At 32.5% G+C, this 20,613-nt stretch overlaps 4 protein-coding genes across 14 annotated transcripts; 1 reads left to right on the top strand and 3 right to left on the bottom strand.

Moving 5' to 3' along the window:
• Positions 1–44: 44 nt before the first annotated feature.
• LOC122573148 (peptidyl-prolyl cis-trans isomerase sig-7) lies at positions 45–2,248 on the bottom strand. The gene is made up of 4 exons (XM_043739170.1): positions 1,905–2,248; positions 1,300–1,790; positions 983–1,224; positions 45–897 (listed from the first exon to the last, which is right to left on the bottom strand). Exons 1-4 carry the CDS (start codon positions 1,972–1,974, stop codon positions 189–191), a joined length of 1,512 nt encoding a protein of 503 aa, XP_043595105.1. The 5' UTR covers positions 1,975–2,248; the 3' UTR covers positions 45–188.
• Positions 2,249–2,379: 131 nt separating this feature from the next.
• LOC122573151 (nucleoside diphosphate-linked moiety X motif 8) lies at positions 2,380–3,671 on the bottom strand. Its single transcript, XM_043739177.1, has 2 exons — positions 3,436–3,671; positions 2,380–3,081 (listed from the first exon to the last, which is right to left on the bottom strand). Exons 1-2 carry the CDS (start codon positions 3,478–3,480, stop codon positions 2,401–2,403), a joined length of 726 nt encoding a protein of 241 aa, XP_043595112.1. The 5' UTR covers positions 3,481–3,671; the 3' UTR covers positions 2,380–2,400.
• Positions 3,672–5,232: 1,561 nt separating this feature from the next.
• On the top strand, positions 5,233–20,599 carry LOC122573141 (NPC intracellular cholesterol transporter 1). Of its 7 annotated transcripts, none has more exons than XM_043739150.1 (20): positions 5,235–5,593; positions 6,544–6,895; positions 6,980–7,272; positions 7,495–7,687; positions 8,385–8,516; positions 9,346–9,468; positions 9,550–9,767; positions 9,847–10,151; positions 10,238–10,435; positions 10,516–10,717; positions 10,812–11,109; positions 11,194–11,321; positions 11,400–11,657; positions 11,739–11,902; positions 11,980–12,092; positions 12,167–12,756; positions 12,829–13,017; positions 13,112–13,199; positions 13,579–13,745; positions 20,179–20,599. In XM_043739150.1, the coding sequence occupies exons 1-19, from the start codon at positions 5,480–5,482 to the stop codon at positions 13,743–13,745; spliced, it is 4,125 nt and encodes a 1,374-aa protein (XP_043595085.1). In that variant the 5' UTR covers positions 5,235–5,479; the 3' UTR covers positions 20,179–20,599. The 7 variants fall into 7 exon arrangements, with proteins under 7 accessions (XP_043595083.1, XP_043595085.1, XP_043595087.1 ...); XM_043739152.1 differs by lacking the exon at positions 20,179–20,599 and adding an exon at positions 14,538–14,680 and having other exon boundaries at positions 13,579–13,670; XM_043739149.1 differs by lacking the exon at positions 20,179–20,599 and adding an exon at positions 14,538–14,674.
• Positions 16,841–19,556, bottom strand: LOC122573152 (sarcoplasmic calcium-binding protein 1). Of its 5 annotated transcripts, none has more exons than XM_043739182.1 (6): positions 19,267–19,556; positions 19,016–19,078; positions 18,028–18,194; positions 17,837–17,966; positions 17,652–17,755; positions 16,841–17,107 (listed from the first exon to the last, which is right to left on the bottom strand). In XM_043739182.1, the coding sequence occupies exons 3-6, from the start codon at positions 18,148–18,150 to the stop codon at positions 16,979–16,981; spliced, it is 486 nt and encodes a 161-aa protein (XP_043595117.1). In that variant the 5' UTR covers positions 18,151–18,194; positions 19,016–19,078; positions 19,267–19,556; the 3' UTR covers positions 16,841–16,978. The 5 variants fall into 5 exon arrangements, with proteins under 5 accessions (XP_043595117.1, XP_043595115.1, XP_043595118.1 ...); XM_043739180.1 differs by having other exon boundaries at positions 19,016–19,104; XM_043739183.1 differs by lacking the exon at positions 19,016–19,078 and having other exon boundaries at positions 19,283–19,556.
• Positions 20,600–20,613: the final 14 nt, after the last annotated feature.

The raw sequence follows: 20,613 nt of genomic DNA on the forward strand, positions 1-20,613 counted from the left end.
ACATTTAATATAAATTAGATATTATAAATAATCAAGCGTTGAAAGAATTAAAGAATGATTTTTATTCGCATAAAAAGTGGAAGTTTACAGTTCAATTTTACAAAATAGATATTCACAATTATATCGCATACATTCTACGTGCATAAAGCTTGTAGTACTATGGATAAATATCACAAATATTTGTTATATCATCTCCTTTTTTGCTTGTGTTTTTCTGATTTTTCATGCCTCTCGACAGATCGATTTTTGGTGCGCTTTTTTTTGTAACTCGAATGTCCGTCTTTATGTTTTTCATATCTTAAATCCTCGTTACTAGAACCAGAATTCCCCCTATCCCATCTTTTTTTCTCACCGTCAGATTTCCTTTTTTGTCTGTGCTCTCTATAACTTTCCCTTTTGCTTCTGTCTCGACTCCTATCTCTGCTTTTATCTCTACTTCTCCTTTTGCTTTCTTTCCTCCGTCTAGAGTCGTATTCGTATCTTTCGCGCGAACTATCACGATGTCTTTGTACCTTATACTTTTCCTTCTCTATATATTTATCCCTGTTATAAGTGTATTCTACCCTGGCTTTATTGGCGTCCTTTATACGCTCATATTTTCTGTGTTCTATTTCTTTGCTCCTAGGTTCATCTCTCTGTTTATACTTCGAAATGACTTTTTCCAGATTCTCATTTCCAACCTCATCAGCTTCATCGTCAAAATATTGTACGCCTTTACCCTTGCCTTTCCATCTCATTTTGGCTACCGATTGCGAAAAATCAACGTGTATACGACGATCGTCGATCAATACATTGTCCATTTTAAAGTACGCTTCTTCGCAACTTTTACGATCAGCGAATTCGATGAACGCATATTGCAATGAATCTCCAGTTTGCCGATCTCTAATAACTTCACAACTGAAAAAAGAAAAGAGAAAAACAATTTGATCAATATACCAAAATTAATAGGTGTCTATCAGCAAGATTGCTAAACCATTTATACCCAATAATTTTTCCAAATCTGCTGAAAATAATTTCGAGATCGTCATCGGTCGTAACAGGATTTAGTTTACAGACAAACAGGACATTTTCAGGTGGAGCCATTTCCGCATCTGGAATATCACCCACAATTTCCAATATTGTCGCTCTTGCTTTAGCTTCTTTCTCTTTCTGCATTTCCGTGATCTCTTCAGCTGTCATACCAGCTGTATCATCTATCACTTCATCAGCTCCGATCCTATCGCTCTACAAATATATTTATTTACTATGAAAAAGAAAATTTTGCAAATTTTAAAAACATAAAGCAAAAAGATATTATACCATTAAAACTTCTTTGGAGGGTGGTGGACTTCGATCGGGTATGATAAAACCTTTTGGATCTTCGAAAGGATCTTCCAAAATAACAGTGTGGGAGATACGTATATCCTGGTAAGGTCTGTGATCCCCATCACAGATAGTTTCATTGAACTTGAGAATAATTTCTAGACCTTCTGTAATTTCACCAAATACACAATGTTCTCCATCCAATGATTGAAGTTCAGGTGCAAGAGTAACAAAAAACTGAGATCCAAGCATGTTGCTGCCACAATTAACCATAGACAATAAACCACTTCTATCATGCTTTATTTTTGGCATCTGTTCTGCTTCATAATATCTTGCTTTTTCACCTAACACTATTCCATAGACACTTTCTCCACCTTTCCCAGTACTGGTGGGATCTCCGGTTTGAGCAATAAAATTGCTTTGAACAGAATGGAATAAGTTCCAGTTGTAATATTTTAATTTGCATAATTTCAAGAAATTTCGACATGCTGCAAAATATTATATATTAACAAATACTGTCATCAACAACCAAATTTCTTTCATTGAAAATTCCAATACATAATATCAAGAAAACATAACCTCTATTTTTGTTTTACACTTACTTTGCGGGCGTTCTTCAGTATATAAATCAACAGTAAAATCTCCTATAGTAGTTTCCACTACAACCGCCATACTTTCACAGTTTCCTTATTTAGAGGCTAATTTCATTTCTGCTTATTATATTCATAGTATCTCAATATCTCAATATAATATTCTTATATACATCTCCATACATCATGATATACTCATATATAAACGACGCTCATAACAGAACATACGGATTCATCTTGTGATCAGTGACATCTACATATGTAGTACTGAACTAAATATGTATATGTAATTAAATACATATGATTTAGAATGCTTCCTCTTAAACAACAAATATGTATGCATTTTCAAACGTATTCCACATAATGGGTAAGAGAAATCATAACTCTTTTTTTAATTCTTTATATCAATTGTGACATATATATATATATACATATATATATATATACATGTAAATAAGGGATGAAATACAAATTATATACAATACAATTTCACGATTAACAAATATTTTTATCTATTTTTTTCTAGTAATATTGACCGTGAACGAACAAGTTTGTGCTTATAGGCATCAGGTACGAGAGCATTTAAGGCCATATGTGTTATTGCTGCGGTGAAACCCCAAACACGGTATTTCCCTCCTAAATAAACCGGTAAAGTGTAGTTTTCACGGAATTGAGTAAACCGACACATTGAAAGATCGCAGAGATTTTTTAAGCTGAGAAAAAAAGCTTCTTCTACTTCGTTTACATTAATTTGAAGCTTTTCTGGATCAATTTCACCGATATAGCCGAAAACTGGCAACACCATGACGTTCTTTTTATCAATCATGTTACCGGAGACCCAAACGTCGATTTTCTCCCTTGGAATTTTAAGTTCTTCCCATGTTTCACGTAATGCAGTTTCTTCCAAGCTACGATCCTCTTTGTCGTGCATTCCACCGGGAAATGATACTTGGCCACGATTCGAAGTTAGTTTGGTTGATCTTAAGGTATACAAGAAACCAAGTTCTCCTTTGTGCATGCATAATGGCACTAAAACAGCGGCCTGAGGAATCGCATTACCATCTACCTGTGGTACTCTACTGGCCTTGAACTTCTCGATAAAGGATTTCCGATTTTTCTCACTAAGCACAACTTCTGGTTTCAAATATTCCAGCCTGATCGCATTTAAGCCTTGTTGGGTTTCTGTCGACTTTTTTGTAAAGAAGAAACATTTTTTTAGTGCGATATTACGATGACAATCAATGGTATCGAAGCGCGGACATTTTAGTCGTTTTCGTACATTACATGCTAAAAGAGGCTGATTAAACATATCTCTGAAATGTTAATAATTCAACAGCAGTGACATTTCTTTTCGAATGCTAAAAATAAAGCTAAAGAAACGAATAAAAAATTTCGTATATTCAATGTTAATACATTTTGCTTTCGCTACCACTATTTGGAAATAAATGAACGAATATTCACGAAAGAAACGCCATCTGGTATACAAAGAATAAAGTAAGGAAATGAAGGGACAACAACTTTCACATGAAAGAAAAATACTTACGAAACAACGCTGTAAACAGCGTAAAGAAAAGGAATAGAGTTTCATTGATGCAAGTTATATCCCAGAAATGCTTTCTACGTTACGTATGATGAGAGATCAGAAATTGTGAGAAAGAAGTACGGTCTACCTAAAACGCAGCTAGCCTTGATGCTCAATTTATCAAGAATCTCTTGCAATATGCCTACGATTACGATGATTTTATGCACAGCTACTAGATGTCCGATCAATCGGGATTTAAACAATCTCTTTTTTAAATATAGTAATTGATGTATCGATCATATGTAATGTTAGTCTTCTAACTCGTGTTTATATCATCTTATCTTATTTTTGTACATTTTGTTATTATTACGTATTCTATTTTAAACATTTCATACACTTACTAATCGAAGGTTGTCTTCTGTAATAATTATTAAACAAATTTTTGATCGCTTGCAAAACCCATCATTCTTAGGTATTTAATGGCAATTAAAATATTTACTGAATCATGCATATATATGTGTTTTTTACTCGTCATTTAATTCTCATTAAATTTCTTAAAATCACAGAAAACAGGAAGAACCTAAATATTACCTTTCACAATTGATATGATATTATGTATTACGAAAGACCGATGCAAAGAATGATGCTGAACGTCCGGTTGCTGTCCAAATTAACGTTTCCCTGAATATATGTACATACGTGGCTAAGGAACAGTCTATTATTTGTCACGAAATGCATATCATCTGGATTCGAAAATCTCGAAGATTTTCTTTCACAGTATATTGCAGTATAGGTTCTAATTCAATTTTTAGTGGTTAGTTTACTAATTATTGTCAATTTTCAATATGTAGAATCAATTTATCATATATTATTCCAGTCATGTTAATATGAAAATTTGATTTTTAGGCTTCAACTTTCACAGTACATTGCGAATGCATTGTGCATGTTAATTTATTATTTAACCGTGACCTAGATCACAACGTAGAAACAATATGCAAACTGAAACTTGAAAACATTTCTCGTTTCTACGAAAATTCTAATGTTCTTACGTTTCGAGATTTTTATCTTGTTGCGACGAATAAATCCATAGTAACGATTGAAAGAGTCTTTGCCCCAAGGCTAGAATATATTCGAATTGATTTAGGTGGTAATACGTCGAAATCGATTTATGAGGAATGGTAAACTTCTAGAAACCAATTCCGATATTTCATTTCAGCTCTACAGCAATTACGCAACAAATAGATGTGTTATAATATTACATATGTATATTGATACAAAATTTAATTAAAATACGAACGATGATAGTAGATAGTAATAATGGTAATAACAAGTGCTACAATGTTTTTCAATTTGTTAATTATAGTATAGAAAAAAGTGAAGATCAGTCGATTTTAATGTTTATTTACGTGAACTAGCTGTTAGCCGGAATTAATTTGTATTAATTTATACATAATATCTATACATATCACTGATAATTTGTAGTGAAATTAGATGACGTACATTGAGGTGTTAAACATTTTATACTATATAGAGTTTGAGGAACTGACATTTACTGATTAACGATTATATGTAGTTATTAATCAGAGGTCACTTAATTATGATCTTTATTCGTGACTATAGTTATGACCTTTCTCTATCAATAAGTTCAGGGATCGAAAAAATAAATCGCTTAGTTTTCTATATTTCGTCTGATTTTGCAGTTTCAGAATATGTATCGTATTTCGAGTAAACATTCCTGAGAAATTGAAGCGAGAGCCGAACAACACCGAGAATAGCCGAACGGCCCTGGATCATTCGATGCGTTTAGGATTGTGATTACTAACGTCGCCATCATGCTGCGTCTTTGCGTGCTGCGTGCCACTGGTAGAGCGCAGTTCTAGTCGCGTCGTTCGTTCAGTGAAACGTGATCGTTCGCCGCCTATGTATCTTTGTAGACTGTTTCCGACAGCCACATAAGATGTACCAATATGAATAATACAGGCAATAAGCAATCGTAACAAAACTACGTGTTGACGTTAAAAGTTTAAAGTAATCGTTCGATATCGACTGTGTTCGTAAGCGAGTTATGTATTGGTTTTACATGTTTTACCGAGGCCACCGTCGAACTTTGACAGACGCTAGCATGTCACGTCTAAACGTGGTAATCTTTGTGCTAGGTGCTTGGAATCTTATTAACGCAGTAAGTTAATTATTGACAAAATTACGACGTTACGAGTATCATACAAATAATTCATCGTCTATACCACACCCTGGTGTCGTAAAACATCTCGCATTCGTGACGTCATCTCGGCCTATCCTCGTGAAAATTTACCGTTGATATCGTCGCCGCGGCTGTTGCATTTGTCCAAAGAAGTCCATTAAATTTAATTATACCTTTGCCTTATGCGTTAAGGGGACATTAACTGATGTCACTTGATCTTTATTTGCCCTGATGAGATCAATGCAGATCTTTTTAACTGCTCTTATTAAAATCAATGTTCCTGTTTAAAAGAATTCATAAAATTTTCTTTCGAGATTAACGTCATACTTTTTGTTTACATAAACTTTTTACAAAATGTTTGTATACTTCGAAAAAAGTTATTTAAGACCTCAAATTGTATAAATATATTTTCTGATAAAGAATAACTTCTTGAAAAATGAATCATGAGTTGAAACCAGGTAATAGTTTATTTTTGTTATCATTTGTTACAATAAAAGATATGATAAGTAAATAAGGAATAATGATTTGTAAATGCAAGAGAGTAGATAAACAGATACTTTATTTCATTAACGATGTAATGCGATTAGGATGATTAATTTATAGCACATAATAACTTTATATTTAATGTTAGTCCTATCTCTTATCAAATGATTGCACTATGAAACAATTTCAATGTCTTTATGCATGATCTCATATTGCTTTCATGGCAGTGATTCATTACTTGTTAATATTTTGTAGTTAACGGAATAATTTAAATTCAATAAAAATTAGATTGAGTTGAAAAATTTTAATAATTTAAATTTATATGTTTTTGATTAATATTTTTGCTTTAACCATCAAGAAATTAGAAATACATTTTGGAGCAATATTTAAAATGTATTTTAAAATGTATTTTGTTAAAAGAAAAATTGTTTGATATTTGTCAATAGGTATCTGCAACACAAGATGGTCAGTGTATTTGGTATGGAGAATGTTACACAGACATGTATATGCACAAAAAGAATTGTCCTTATACAGGACCAGCTAAGTTATTGGATAATGAAGGTCAAAAACTATTGGCTAAAAATTGTCCTCATTTAATGATTGATTCTGGAAATGGGATTAACACCTGCTGCGATACAAATCAGTTAAAAACAATGGATCAAAATATTAAACTAGCATCTAATTTTTTAAACAGATGTCCTAGTTGTTTGGATAATTTAGTAAAGCATTTCTGTGAATTTACTTGTAGCACAGTACAAAGCAAGTTTATCAATGTTACAGAAATACAAACAGAGAAAAGTAATTTGATTACTTAACAATGTTTTTGTAAATATAAAGCCACTGTAACATGTATTAAATAATAATATATAATTTTTTTTTTAGATGTAAAATATGTCAATGGCATAGATATATATATAACAAATAAGTATTTGGAAGGTACATTTAATTCCTGTAACAAAGTATCAGTACCTAGCACTGGACAGTTAGCAATGGATTTAATGTGTGGCATATGGGGAGCTAGTAGATGTACCACATTAAAATGGTTCCATTATATGGGTGATGCAGCAAACAATCAATATGTACCATTTCAAATTACATATAAAAATACTGATGAACCTGTAGGTTCATTTATTCCTGTAGACCCTAAAATTACTCCTTGCAATAAAGCATTAAATGTAAGTATTTATAAGAGTTAATTAGCTATAAATAAATTAGGCTTAATTGGTTCTCATGTACTATATCTATATGATATATGATGTATACTATACATATACATATTAATTAAATTATGGAGTTAGTATAAATCAAGCTGCAAACATGAACATTTTTTAAAGAATTTGTAATTTGACCTTTTCTCTGAATTAATGAAATTTATTGAATATGTTCTATATGTGTAGAAAAATACTCCAGCATGCAGTTGTGTAGACTGCGAAGCCAGTTGTCCAGTACCACCATCACCACCTCCCTTACCAACACCTTTCACCATTTTTGGCTATGATGGCTATGCTGTAATGATGATCATTACTTTTGTGTGTGGTTCGGCCCTTTTCATCTTAGCCATTGTATGCTTCAATAATAGAAAACAAATTGGTAAGGAACTTCATTTATTGTTTAAAGATATTTATTCAGAAAAGGACATCTCATTCTTTGTATATTTGTGAAGGAAATTGCTAAATTTATTGTATTATGGAAATTGCAGTGTGAAATGCATCTTTTATCCCTCAAACTCTGTACCATATTTTATTCAATAATAGTTTACACAGTATTGTTTTTACCTTGCATTAGTGACTAATTTTGTATGTAATTGTCACTTACATTGTTTTAAAGAGAACAAGTACACTTCAGTTCAAATTATCTTAATATTTAATCCATATCATTGACCTTTCTTCCTTGATACAGGATTATTTTTATTGCTGTGTTTCTTCTGTATTATCTTATTCTTTGGTTGTGGTTTAAGAATTTATTTTATAAATTTTGCACTATGCTTGGTTTGATGAACATTTGTTTTTTTATTTTTTCCCTCGATTAATAATTTACAATTGTGGAGGTGCATATATACATGACAATTAAAGCAATATTAAAAATAACATCAAAACATTTTGACAGTCATTATTTCATTGGCAGATGTTTATATTACAATGAACGGTAGAAATAAAAATATCAACTATTTTTATTATTCATTTATCATGACAAATATAGTATCATGAATAAATAAGATAATTGTATGAAATTGAAAAGATTTGATTTAGAATCATCAGTTGTATGTATGGTGTGCGTATATGTATAGTTGCACGAGGTGAGGAAGTAGGAAGGCAGGTGGGTAGACGCCTAGCCGCAGGGTTACACCACCCAGGAGATGGTGCTCGTATTGCTCTCGCCGCAGACCAGGAAGACAGCCCACTTCAATCTAAACGTTCCAGTACGTTCCTATCAAGTGTATCTTCAATATGTGGACTTGTGCTTGATCCTTAATTTCTTTTTCATTACTGTATATCGTTTTGTTGTTATGGTATTATGCTTGGTTATCATCCTCATCATTTGTGCTTCGTCATTTTCCTGAGTAAAGAACTTTCCCTTTATTTCTTACTTATGTATTGTTACTATGTATTGTCATCATTAAAGTATTTCCAAATTTCTCCACATTAATGTTTCTCAAAATGTATGCAGTATGTTGTGGGAACATATTATAAAATTAGTGAACAGAATAAGTAAATCAGTTTATTAAATATTTGTTATATCACTGTTGTAAACATTGCATAATCTAATTTCAATTCGAAGCATATATGGTATTTACTAGGAACTTTTATACTTCCATAATTAATATTCATTTTATTAACATAAGGAATAAGTTAAATTTAAAATGTTTTTATATTTTTACATTTATTTAATTTTATATTTTACACTTTTGATGTTCTACATTCTTTAATAGAAATATTCAAAACATTATGGTTGCCTGCAATATATTTGATTAAAATACTTAAAATTTTAAGTTGCTGAATTGAACCAATTATTGTTTGTTTTTTTCTATTTTTATATTAATTATTTCTACTTTAAATTGTTTTAGTACAAAATTTATATGTTATTTCAATATTTTCGTTGCAACATTTTTATTCTGTACAACTGAATGAATAGTTTGCTTAATGTATCTGTTTACAGCACACTATTTACAATTTATTTCACTTACTGCAGCACTTTCTGGACATATACATTACAATATGCTCTTTTCCGTAACGCAAAAACTTTTATAGGTGTGATATCTGCAGATGATTTGCCGAGCGGATTCGACGATGAAGAACAATCAACATTCATCGAAAGATTAGGTGCAGGCACCGACAAACTGTTAGCAGAATTCTTTTGTTGGTGGGGTACAGGTATGTGATCATTTCATTACATAATGTTACAAAAGTATTATATTTCAATAACGGTCAGAAGTATTCAATTTCTTTCTTTAGCATGCGCGTCACGACCGTGGTTTGTCCTCTTCGTTGGTTTCTTATTTATCATTAGTTTGGGACATGGAATAAAATATATACATGTTACCACTGATCCAGTTGAATTATGGGCTGCTCCACAATCTCGATCACGAATTGAAAAAGAATATTTCGATCAACATTTTGAACCATTCTATAGAACTGAACAAATAATTATAACATCAATTGGTTTGCCGAACGTAAGTTTTGATCACTGGTAGAATAAAATTATTTTTTAGCAATATATGGAAGACTTACACTTATGTCAATTATTTTTAGATTGTACATAATACATCCAATGGTCCAGTTATCTTTGGTCCTGTATTTAATGATACCTTCCTCAAAACTGTCTACAAATTACAAGAAGAAATAAAGAAGATAACAACTCCAAATAATTATACCTTAGCAAACATATGTTTTGCTCCATTAACCGGTCCGTTTACAGGACCGCCAACAGTGTCACAATGTGTCATTCAAAGTATTTGGGGATATTGGCAAGACAGTGTAGAAGCTTTCGATTACACTACTGTAGATGATGATAATTTTACAGTAAATTATTTAGATCACTTCAGAGTTTGCTCGCAGTAAGCTAATTTGATTATAGAGCATCATACTAGCATTAAGATATATATCTCTTTGCTAACAATTTTTTATTATATTTTATCTTCAGAAACGCATATAATCCTGAATGTCTGGCACCATATGGTGGTCCTGTGGAACCAGCAATTGCAGTTGGGGGATTTTTATCACCAGGTCAAGATCTCCAGAATCCTTCATATGAGAAAGCCACAGCAGTAATTTTATCTATACTAGTAAATAATTATCATAATAAATCCAAGCTACATCCAGCAATGGAATGGGAAATGAGGTGACTAAATCACATAGAGTGAAAAAGAATATTTAAGTGTTTGTTCTTCATTATTTAAGTAAGTGATATTGTAATTTTAGTTACGTCAAATTTATGAAAAATTGGATAGTGACAAACAAACCAGCATTTATGGATATTGCTTTTACTTCAGAACGTTCAATAGAGGATGAATTGAATCGTGAATCTCAATCAGATGTTTTAACTATTCTTGTCTCATATATTATTATGTTTGCATATATTGCGATTTCTCTTGGGCAGATAAAAAATTGCAGTCGACTTTTGGTAAAAATGACAAAAGAAAAAAATTCAAAATCAGATATGGTATCGCATATTTATTTTACCGATATATATCTAACATTTACTTCTTTATTTTTAGATCGACTCTAAAATTACTCTTGGCCTTGGTGGTGTACTTTTGGTATTGGCCTCTGTTGTCTGTTCTGTTGGTTTATTTGGTTTTGTTGGCATTCCAGCTACGCTCATTATTATTGAAGTCATACCATTCCTTGTCCTTGCTGTTGGAGTAGACAATATTTTCATACTTGTCCAAACACATCAAAGGGAAAGTCGTCGTCCTAATGAATCAATACCTGAACATATCGGTCGTATTCTCGGTCAAGTGGGACCAAGCATGTTGCTTACCAGTGTTTCAGAAAGTTGTTGTTTCTTCCTTGGTAAATATTGAAAAGATTCACATGTATTAAGTATGAACTACGGAACGTCGAGTATAATATGCTGAAAATGTTATGTTTCTTTAGGTGGATTATCTGATATGCCTGCCGTTAAAGCTTTTGCTCTATATGCCGGTATGGCATTATTAGTAGATTTTGTGCTACAAGTAACCTGTTTCGTTAGCTTATTAGCACTAGATACTGTTCGTCAAGCAGTATGTATTAATAAAATTGAATAGTAAATATCCTATAACAAAAGTTTAGTATAATTGACATTTTTATATATTTTTTAGAATAACAAACTTGATGTATGTTGTTTTATTCGTGGATCGAAGAAAGACGATGGGGAGGAAGTAGTAAACGGAATTTTGTATAAACTTTTCAAAGTTGTGTATGTTCCACTATTGTTGAAAAAATGGGTGCGTGCATTTGTTATGATAGTATTTTTTGGATGGATTTGTTCAAGCATTGCGGTTGTTCCGCACATTGAAATTGGTCTAGATCAGGAACTTTCTATGCCTGAAGATAGTTTCGTCTTGAAATATTTCAAAGTAAGTAATATACTATTTACATCAATGAAAAACACAAATACTTAAGGAATGGTTATAACATTATCTTCTTTCCTTTTCAAGTTTTTAAATAGTTACTTATCTATTGGACCACCAATGTACTTTGTTGTAAAAGAAGGATTAAATTATTCTAACAAAGATATGCAGAATCTTGTATGTGGCGGTCAATATTGTAATAACGATTCGGTATCGACTCAAATATTTATAGCATCAAAACAATCAAATAGGTAATTGTCATATTTATCATATAAATTATATTGTATCGAATCATAAAACAGACTTATTAAAATAACTGCTTATTTAGGACATACATAGCAAAACCTGCATCATCGTGGCTAGATGATTATATCGACTGGTCTCAATTGTCGATGTGTTGCAAATATTTTGTTTCAAATGATTCTTTCTGTCCGCATACAGGTATAAAATTGAATTTTCTTATAATATCTCACAATATTGGAAAGAAAATAAAAATATATGTTTCATATTTTCAGGATCTAGTAAATATTGCTCTTCGTGTAATATCACCACAAATAATATTGGAAGACCTATACCAACAGACTTTGAACGATATGTATCATTTTTCTTGCAAGATAATCCTGATGAAATGTGCGCTAAAGCAGGTCATGCTGCTTATGGTCACGGTGTTAACTATGTTACTGACCTTGAAACAGGCCTGTCGAAAGTCGGGGCGTCCTATTTTATGGCTTACCATACTATATTAAAAACATCCGCCGATTATTACGAATCGATGAGAGCTGCAAGAGCTATATCAGCAAATATAACAGAGACGATTAACAACTATTTAAAAAGTATCGGCGACAGTTCAACTGTTGAGGTGTTTCCATACAGCATATTTTATGTTTTTTACGAGCAGTACTTAACAATGTGGCCGGACACGTTATATAGTATAGGGATATCCTTAATTGCTATTTTTGTGGTAACTTTCCTTTTGATGGGTTTGGACATATTTTCCTCTGTTATTGTTGTAATTACCATTATGATGATTGTCGTTAATATTGGTGGTTTAATGTATTGGTGGCACATAACATTAAATGCAGTATCCCTCGTTAATCTTGTTATGGTAAGCATATCAAGTTTCAGATTTTAAACATAGAATATCATTAGGAAAGTAAACAATGTATTTCTTCTGCAGGCTGTTGGAATTGCCGTTGAATTTTGTAGTCATTTGGTACACTCCTTTTCAGTATCGGTAAAAACAACACGTGTTGAAAGGGTTGCTGATGCATTGACGAATATGGGAAGTTCAATTTTTAGTGGTATCACTCTTACGAAGTTTGGTGGAATTATAGTACTCGGTTTTGCTAGAAGTCAAATCTTTAAGGTAGGCCTTAATAATTACGTTTATTTGCGTTGTCCTTATATATATTATTCCTGTTTTGTAATAAAACCAAGGTTATTGTTGAAAAAATCTTCAGGTATTCTACTTCAGAATGTACCTGGGTATTGTGTTGTTTGGGGCTGCACATGGTCTAATATTCCTGCCAGTATTATTAAGTTACATTGGTAAGATTGATTTATTAGTTATGGTTTTATTATCATATTCTCGCATTAAGATCAAATTTCCATATAAATCGAATTAAATTCCTTAAAACACCAGTGCCACTTAACATAGTAAAAAATAAGTTTAATTTTCATATCCCTAGACATTAGGAAGTACAATCGACATACAAGAAGGTTGTGCTCTGCAGACCAAAGTATATGGTCCCTTACATCTTTTTGCTTCACTATTAACATTTGTACATACTTGTTCTTGTTTGCATGCCAACTTAGACATTTGTCTTTAAGTATTGGCGACCTTATAGTAATTTCTATTCGAAAGAACTAAAAAAAAAGTACAGTAACAACTTAAGAGAGCTTTGGTCATGGCTTCTGGTGGTTCTAGGCACACCAATGAACAGAGAAAAGTTAGCAAATCACAAGAGAGCATTGCAAGGAAATCTGGACAACGTACAGGAGACTTCCTTGAATCATCGCGTAAGCAAACTCAATTCTCCTCCCACACCCACCACAAGCACACCTACGTTCAGAGTGCTTGAATATGAAAGATAGGTACGCAGGATACACATATATTTACACTTCCTTTCGTATCATTACAATATTTCTATCTTTGTTCGACTTGATATTCAACACAGCTTTATGCAACACCCGGCTTTATTTCAAAATTAGTCTATAGAAACAGTATTTAATTATGGTTACGTGAAACTAGTATTGTAAATATTTCTGACACATCGAGTGGTATTTGGTGCACTTACTTAACAGATACTCGAAAGTGCAAACACTATAAGCTTCTTTCTGAGATTTCTTTATTACGACGCAATCTGTGTATGTCGATGAGTGTGGGATGGGATATATATATCTATCGATTTCTACGAAAGTATACTGCTTTGTTAACGTAATTTTCCTTTCATTGTTTCAATAACTATAAATTAGTTGCAAAACTCCTCTTTTCTATTTCATGTGTTTCATGAATGCTCTTGTGGTGTAATTGCCATTGCGTGTATTATAAAATCAAGTACATATCACAAATGCTATTGGTAATCTGATTTAATTACATAAATATAATTGGCGGTAGAAGTAGTTGTTAGCTTTTTGATGGTGTTAAGTTATTTTGCAATATCATTTAAAAGAGGGATATGGAAAGATGGAAAGATATATTGCCACTGGTGAATAGATCTCATGTCTTCCTCCTTTTCAAACATATCATTATTTTTGTTCTCTTTTTCTGTTAAATATTATTTGCATTATAATTTATTTGTTTAACATGCTTTTAGTCAGCTAATATATATGATGGATATCAGAGTAAAGACTCAAGTTATGTCTATTTTTTATTATTATTTGCAGGCGTGATGTCGCGCCGAGGGCGTAGAAAAGCCCACGAATGTGCCAGCAGGGCTAGAAACGAATGTAGGAGTCAAGTGTGTGGGCCTGACTCTCCTTTACTCCAAAATGACAACAATCAGTACCCAACCACTTCCTACGCCAGTGTGAACTCCATAGAGCAGTTACATCAAGTGACTTTTTAGCATTAATCGTTATCCGAATTAACTCATAAAACGACTTTTATACTTAGAGAGACTGAACATAATCTGTTTGTATAATACAGAATTATTTTTACTATATATGTATGATCAACAATTTTTTCTTTTTTTAAATTTCAGTAGATTTGCGTCTGATGTTGAATGGAGATCGAGAATCATGTAATCGATGCGAACTATGAAGTTCACGTCTGGTATATTTCGTAACTAGGAAGAAAATTTTCGTATCTTGTTGTTACTATTAACATAATAAGATTGCGTTATATTTAAGATATTTAATTATAAAAGAACGTCTCATAATTTTACATCATTCTATTTCTAAAGCTTTAAGATTTATGGGTATAATATCTGAAATGGTGCAATTGATCAAATCAATTGGAAGTGTCAAGAGATATTGTAATATGATTTTAATTAATCTTAATTTTATGTTTTCCGGTATTTTTTCAGTGGAAATGCGTAAATCTGTGTTGCTTGGCAAACGGTAAATGTACCTGCATTTTTATCGTGCTTTATCTCTATTTGTGCATTTTGTCATTGCGAGGTAATATTAGTTTCCGATATAGGTGTCGTATAATGCAGGTTTCGAATAAACCAATTCAATGGTAAGATTTGTATATCATATCAAAAGGTTTAAGATAAACAGCGTATTCCTTTTAATGTCTTTTCGAATACTTTGCATAATATGACTCGAAATTTCATCTAAAAATATTAACCGTCCATAATTGAAATGAAATATCGAATATGTACAAATTTGAATTTTGTATTGTATAAATCATTAGAGAATTATATATACATATATGTAAGCCGTAATTCTCAACGTAAGTAGATTTAGATTAACAGCTTAAAATTCGTGCGGCATCCATATCGGAGTACATTTTACCCTGATTTTCTTTCCATGATATATGTATAAACGATAGTACTCGTTGTTTCTTATATATGGTTGATATTAGTAACAGTTTCCAGAAATATGTTTTTAGTTCAAACCAAGCATCCGGAAACTATTTCGTATTCCCTTTATTTTTTTTTCTTTTTTACAACCGATATATATTTTAGGCAAAGTTTTTTATTTGATTTTGTTTTGTCTGCAATCTTATTGGATATGGGTAATATTAAACAGGTCACAGCAAATATCTAAGTACTAAAAGGAAAAGGCAATGACAAATTATTATTTTTTACTATGCAGTAGCCACTTGGTTTTAGTAGGTTTCGTTCTTACAATTTGCCTAATTAATTCTAGGTAATTAAGACATTCGATAAATGGAAAAAACAGGTAGTTAGCCTTATTACTAGAAGTTAAATGATATAGTCGTATTAGTGCTTAATTTCTTTTGCGTGCTTCATCGGTGTAAAGTGTCTCCTAAGAGTTGTACGTTTCTGCTCAATATCTGTAACAAATTTAAACAGTATTGTTTTTTCATATGAGAAGTTGAACATAGAAAAGTGTTCGGATAGCTTGATTGCATCGAAACGATATCAATGTCCTTTATAAATATGGATATTTCCTGTTGCGAGTTGAACTCGAACATGTTTTCTAAATTATTTGTATACGAATAACAATTTTTATACTGACAACAAAAGAATACGTAATGCAATGTTGCAAAAAATCTCGTTAGTTAAATAATAGATGATTCGTTGGCGATTGTTACGATATTATGCTATGTATATACACAGGTAAAATGATATTCTTTCATATAAATCTATGTTTGTAAATCCGGTTGAGTATTCCTTACACATCAAATTAGTATTCAAGCGGTTAAAGGCATGTCCTACATATATACATGGTTAACAAAAAAGAAGTACTATGACTGTTAAATAAAAGGTGCCATAATTTGGCAACAAGTACGTAAAATTATACTTGGGTTCATTCATATGTCAAAATGTCATAAACATATCATTGCAAAATCTTCAGTATTAAATTTTTGTGACGAGCAAAGCATGGCGATACTACCAAAGAGATGTCCGATCAACACGACGATACTGTGTTAACACGTAATATGAATAAAAATTTTTCTGTTTGTACAATACAAGTGTCTTGTGTATTCTTTATATAGAACAGGTTTAACAAGCGTGGGAGAACAGTGCTGGCAAGTATTTCTTATAGACCAAGGATTTTACAATAAAATAGTGGATTTATTGTGTATCATACATCTTACATAAATTAATAATAATAATTAAATACAACAGGATTGTCTTTTGTACGTGCAATGTGAGAATCGTCATTCATTCCGAAACATATGTATTTATTAGTTAATCCATCGCATGCAGGGGACCAAACAGATGAACTGCTGGACAATTTTCGTCCGGGTTGCCAAGGAATTGCGCGTACAATTCTTGATAACGCGATAAAGTTAGTCCTCCGCGCCTTCGGTCATCATCCTGCGAATGAATAAACTATTGAACAAAATAAGAAACAAAGAAGTTCTTCGAACTATGTAGCATTTATATTCCTATGTTCATGGAAGCATAAAATATTGTAAGATTGCACGAATGTTCATTTATGTTAAGAGTGTAATCAAATGGAAATTGTATAATAGTTTGTTTTACAAAGACCTTTAATGATTGGTACATGCTTCCGTTGACTACCGGAAATAAATTACAACCATCAAACTTGGCAAATTGTCAAGCTATTGTTCTTTATGTTAAATTTAAAATTAATTCAATTGTATCCGTGACTTTATTAATTCTTTTCTCATCTACGATACTGCCAAGAATACATTTTACTTACAGATTTTCTAAAACTATTCCTAAAAGATAATCTTATATTCCCCAAAGTAATAAATTTCAGATCAGATTTATCAGATTGAATGTATCAAAAGCAGTTCTATGTATAGATGCAATACAACAGAAAGGTTACATAGCAGATAAGATTAGGCGATCTTTAAATCGTTACCCCTCAAAGTGATTTGTAACATGATCTTACATTAAGAAGATTTTGGTAGGCTTCGTCCAAAATATTTACGTTGTCTACAGGAATCCTTGTTACGCAATTATAGCGAAATTCATCGGCAGCGATTACACCGTCGTCTAAAAACGAAAGAATAATGTATTAATGATACACGGCAAACAAACGGGGTGAACGACGAATCGATTTATGTATGTACACACCATTTAAATCTACTATTTTAAAATGACTGTCGATAAACATTTTCATCGCTTGTGGGAAATCTTGATACTCTCGTCCGACACAACTTCTTTGTACTGCTTCTTTGAACTCCTCGATAGTTACAATACCATCCTGAACAAAAAAATGCAAATGAAATATTGGTAGAAGCAATCTAGCATTTTATTGATCTTACTTTATTGAAGTCGGCGAGCTCTGCAATTTCTTCCCACAAAGAAAGCATAATGTGCAGATTTTCCTGATAACGGCCGTAACTGAATTCTCCTTTTCCCTCGATCAAAGTCATCTTAAGAGCCATGCATTCGAAATCGTGTTTCTCCAATATGCCATTGTTATCTGTGTCTGAATATGGTAAACATTGTGAAAATTACCAATTGTTAGTCGAGTTCATATTCGCGCAAAATATAAAAGCCAATGCGTGTATAGCAGCCAATTAATCAATTGGATGGTGCCAATTTATTTTTAAGGAAATCTTGTTATTGTATAGCTGGATGCGCTCCAAATATTTCACTTTTTGGCAGAGGTTGACATTCATCACCAAGTGCACGACCCCCAGATGCATCGTTCGATCTAATTCGTATTTTACATTCAAAGGATAATCGTTATGAAATTTCATCGATCGCTCGATTGAATCAATTATCGATTTTATTCGCGTATCGATATTACGACTTTGTGTTATCGACTTTTCTTATACATCGATTGTTACGAACTCTTACGAACCAAATTATCAAATATCCATGTCTGTTAAACTACGAATTATGATTCGGATCAATTAAGATCAATGAAGAACGCACCATTTCTTGTAAATAGGCTGGTTCATTATCATGTAATATGATATTAAGTTTGTGATTGTTACAACATCATAGGGTGTTAATGATGCAATGTTTGCATACAATTAGGATACTTATTAAGCAAAATGTTGAAAAAAAGATCAGGTAGATTGTCCCATAAAACAAATTAGAGCTAAGCTTAAATTTGGCATCAACCAATTGCAGGCGTTACGAAGGCGGCATGGTATACTTTAAAGTCAACCTACATCCTAAACATGCATGACAGTCTCGAAGCCAACAGAATTATTTGTTCGTTCCGTTTCGTTTTTTTTAGAACTCAAGTACAAAACTCCTTATTTTATATTCCGTACATAGAAACCTGTTAGTACGTACAAGTTCACTTCGAACAGGGATCAATGGTCGATACATATTTTATGTACTTTTCCTGTGATGATGCTGAAAGGAGGAAGTCCCACAAGGATCTATCAGTTTCACAGAAATCACACATTAATATTTTTATTGATAATTGGACAATAACAGCACTCTGATAAACATGCTCTCAACTTAAAGACAATAATAACATTATTTGTGCAATAGCCAAGGTACGATCACGCACACTCTATCGAAAATAATCACGTACTAACCGTAAAGAAATCTTACAATGAAATCTACTCGATTGTTCCAGCTGTAGGCCATTATCCGATAAGTCTTTCTGTCAGTAACAATCTTATTTCTCTTTTTTCGCCACCTTTTTTTCCTTTTTAATCGCGCGTTACTTTCTTCCTCCCAATATTTTTATCGGAAACGAATCGATCGGATGTATAAAGGCAATTAGAAAGCAAGATTATCTTGCTGTCGTCCGAATGCGAGGCAAGACACAAGGGGTAACCGCGAGATGGTTATGAAGGAACTGATTCGAGAGGATGGTGGTTTTGCACTGAATTCGAGTCGAGTTTCCTCGAGTTGTAGCTAAGTTTAGAGTACCCCTCCTTAGAGAAGGACGACATGGTAATACGGCTCACGACACAGGGAAGGGGCTCAGGTGGTGCCGGTGCCGGTGTCACCATGACACAGTCACCGAACTTGCCTGAAAGTAAATCGCTTTCGCCAGCTTTCATCTGTCGCCATCTCTTGTTCGTGCTTATATTTCCCTTATTTTTCTTCGTTTAGTCGAGACAATTTCATCGATCGACAATATTATATGATATTTCTTTAGGTTTCGTCTGTTTTTACATCGTTGAAGCTAATCAGGTGAAAACTGTAGCATAAGAAAATATCGTAATTAATTCAAAATCTATGTACATATTACGTAAATGATCAAAATGCAATCTATCTAGAAGAAATGATTGCATCGTATAAGTTTATAAGATAATAATGATTTGATTTTATTCTACCGAAGGTGATTATTACCTTACATAATGCGACAATTACACAAATATCACAAAAATTGCTGTCTCTGATAAATCATAAGTTATATCGTTCTTTGATGACAGTTAATTAGGACTGCCTGTCAACATCAGATCTGACAAACGTCATTCGTGTTATTTATGTTCCAGTTTACACGCAGACAGTTCGATGGTAACGTGAGAAGCCTTTTATTTTTTGGAAAGAGAAACGAAATACAGAGATAAATGGTCCATTTCTAAAACGATAAAAAGTTAACGAGTTGATGCACATTGATCATGACATTGATTTATACAAACTAAGCGGAGCTACGATATTCAAGGCTAACGGAATAGCTATTACAGTACAAAGTAGCGATTAGGAGCGAGAGGGAGATCTTTTAAATATATCTCCGAATTGTACGCAAGCAGAACCGTCATCTGGAACAGATTGACCACGTCGACAAAGTTGCTTAGCACGTGTGTTTTCACGCTCCGACCTTCTGAAATCCCAATGCTCGTCAAAACAGATCAGCTAAACAGAGATGTATACATGTCTATTGTAAAACAATAAATTTATTGTAGCATTGCATCATCGTTCGTTTGGCT

The sequence above is a fragment of the Bombus pyrosoma genome, linkage group LG11 (assembly GCF_014825855.1).
Source record: "Bombus pyrosoma isolate SC7728 linkage group LG11, ASM1482585v1, whole genome shotgun sequence".
Classification (NCBI taxonomy): domain Eukaryota; kingdom Metazoa; phylum Arthropoda; class Insecta; order Hymenoptera; family Apidae; genus Bombus; species Bombus pyrosoma.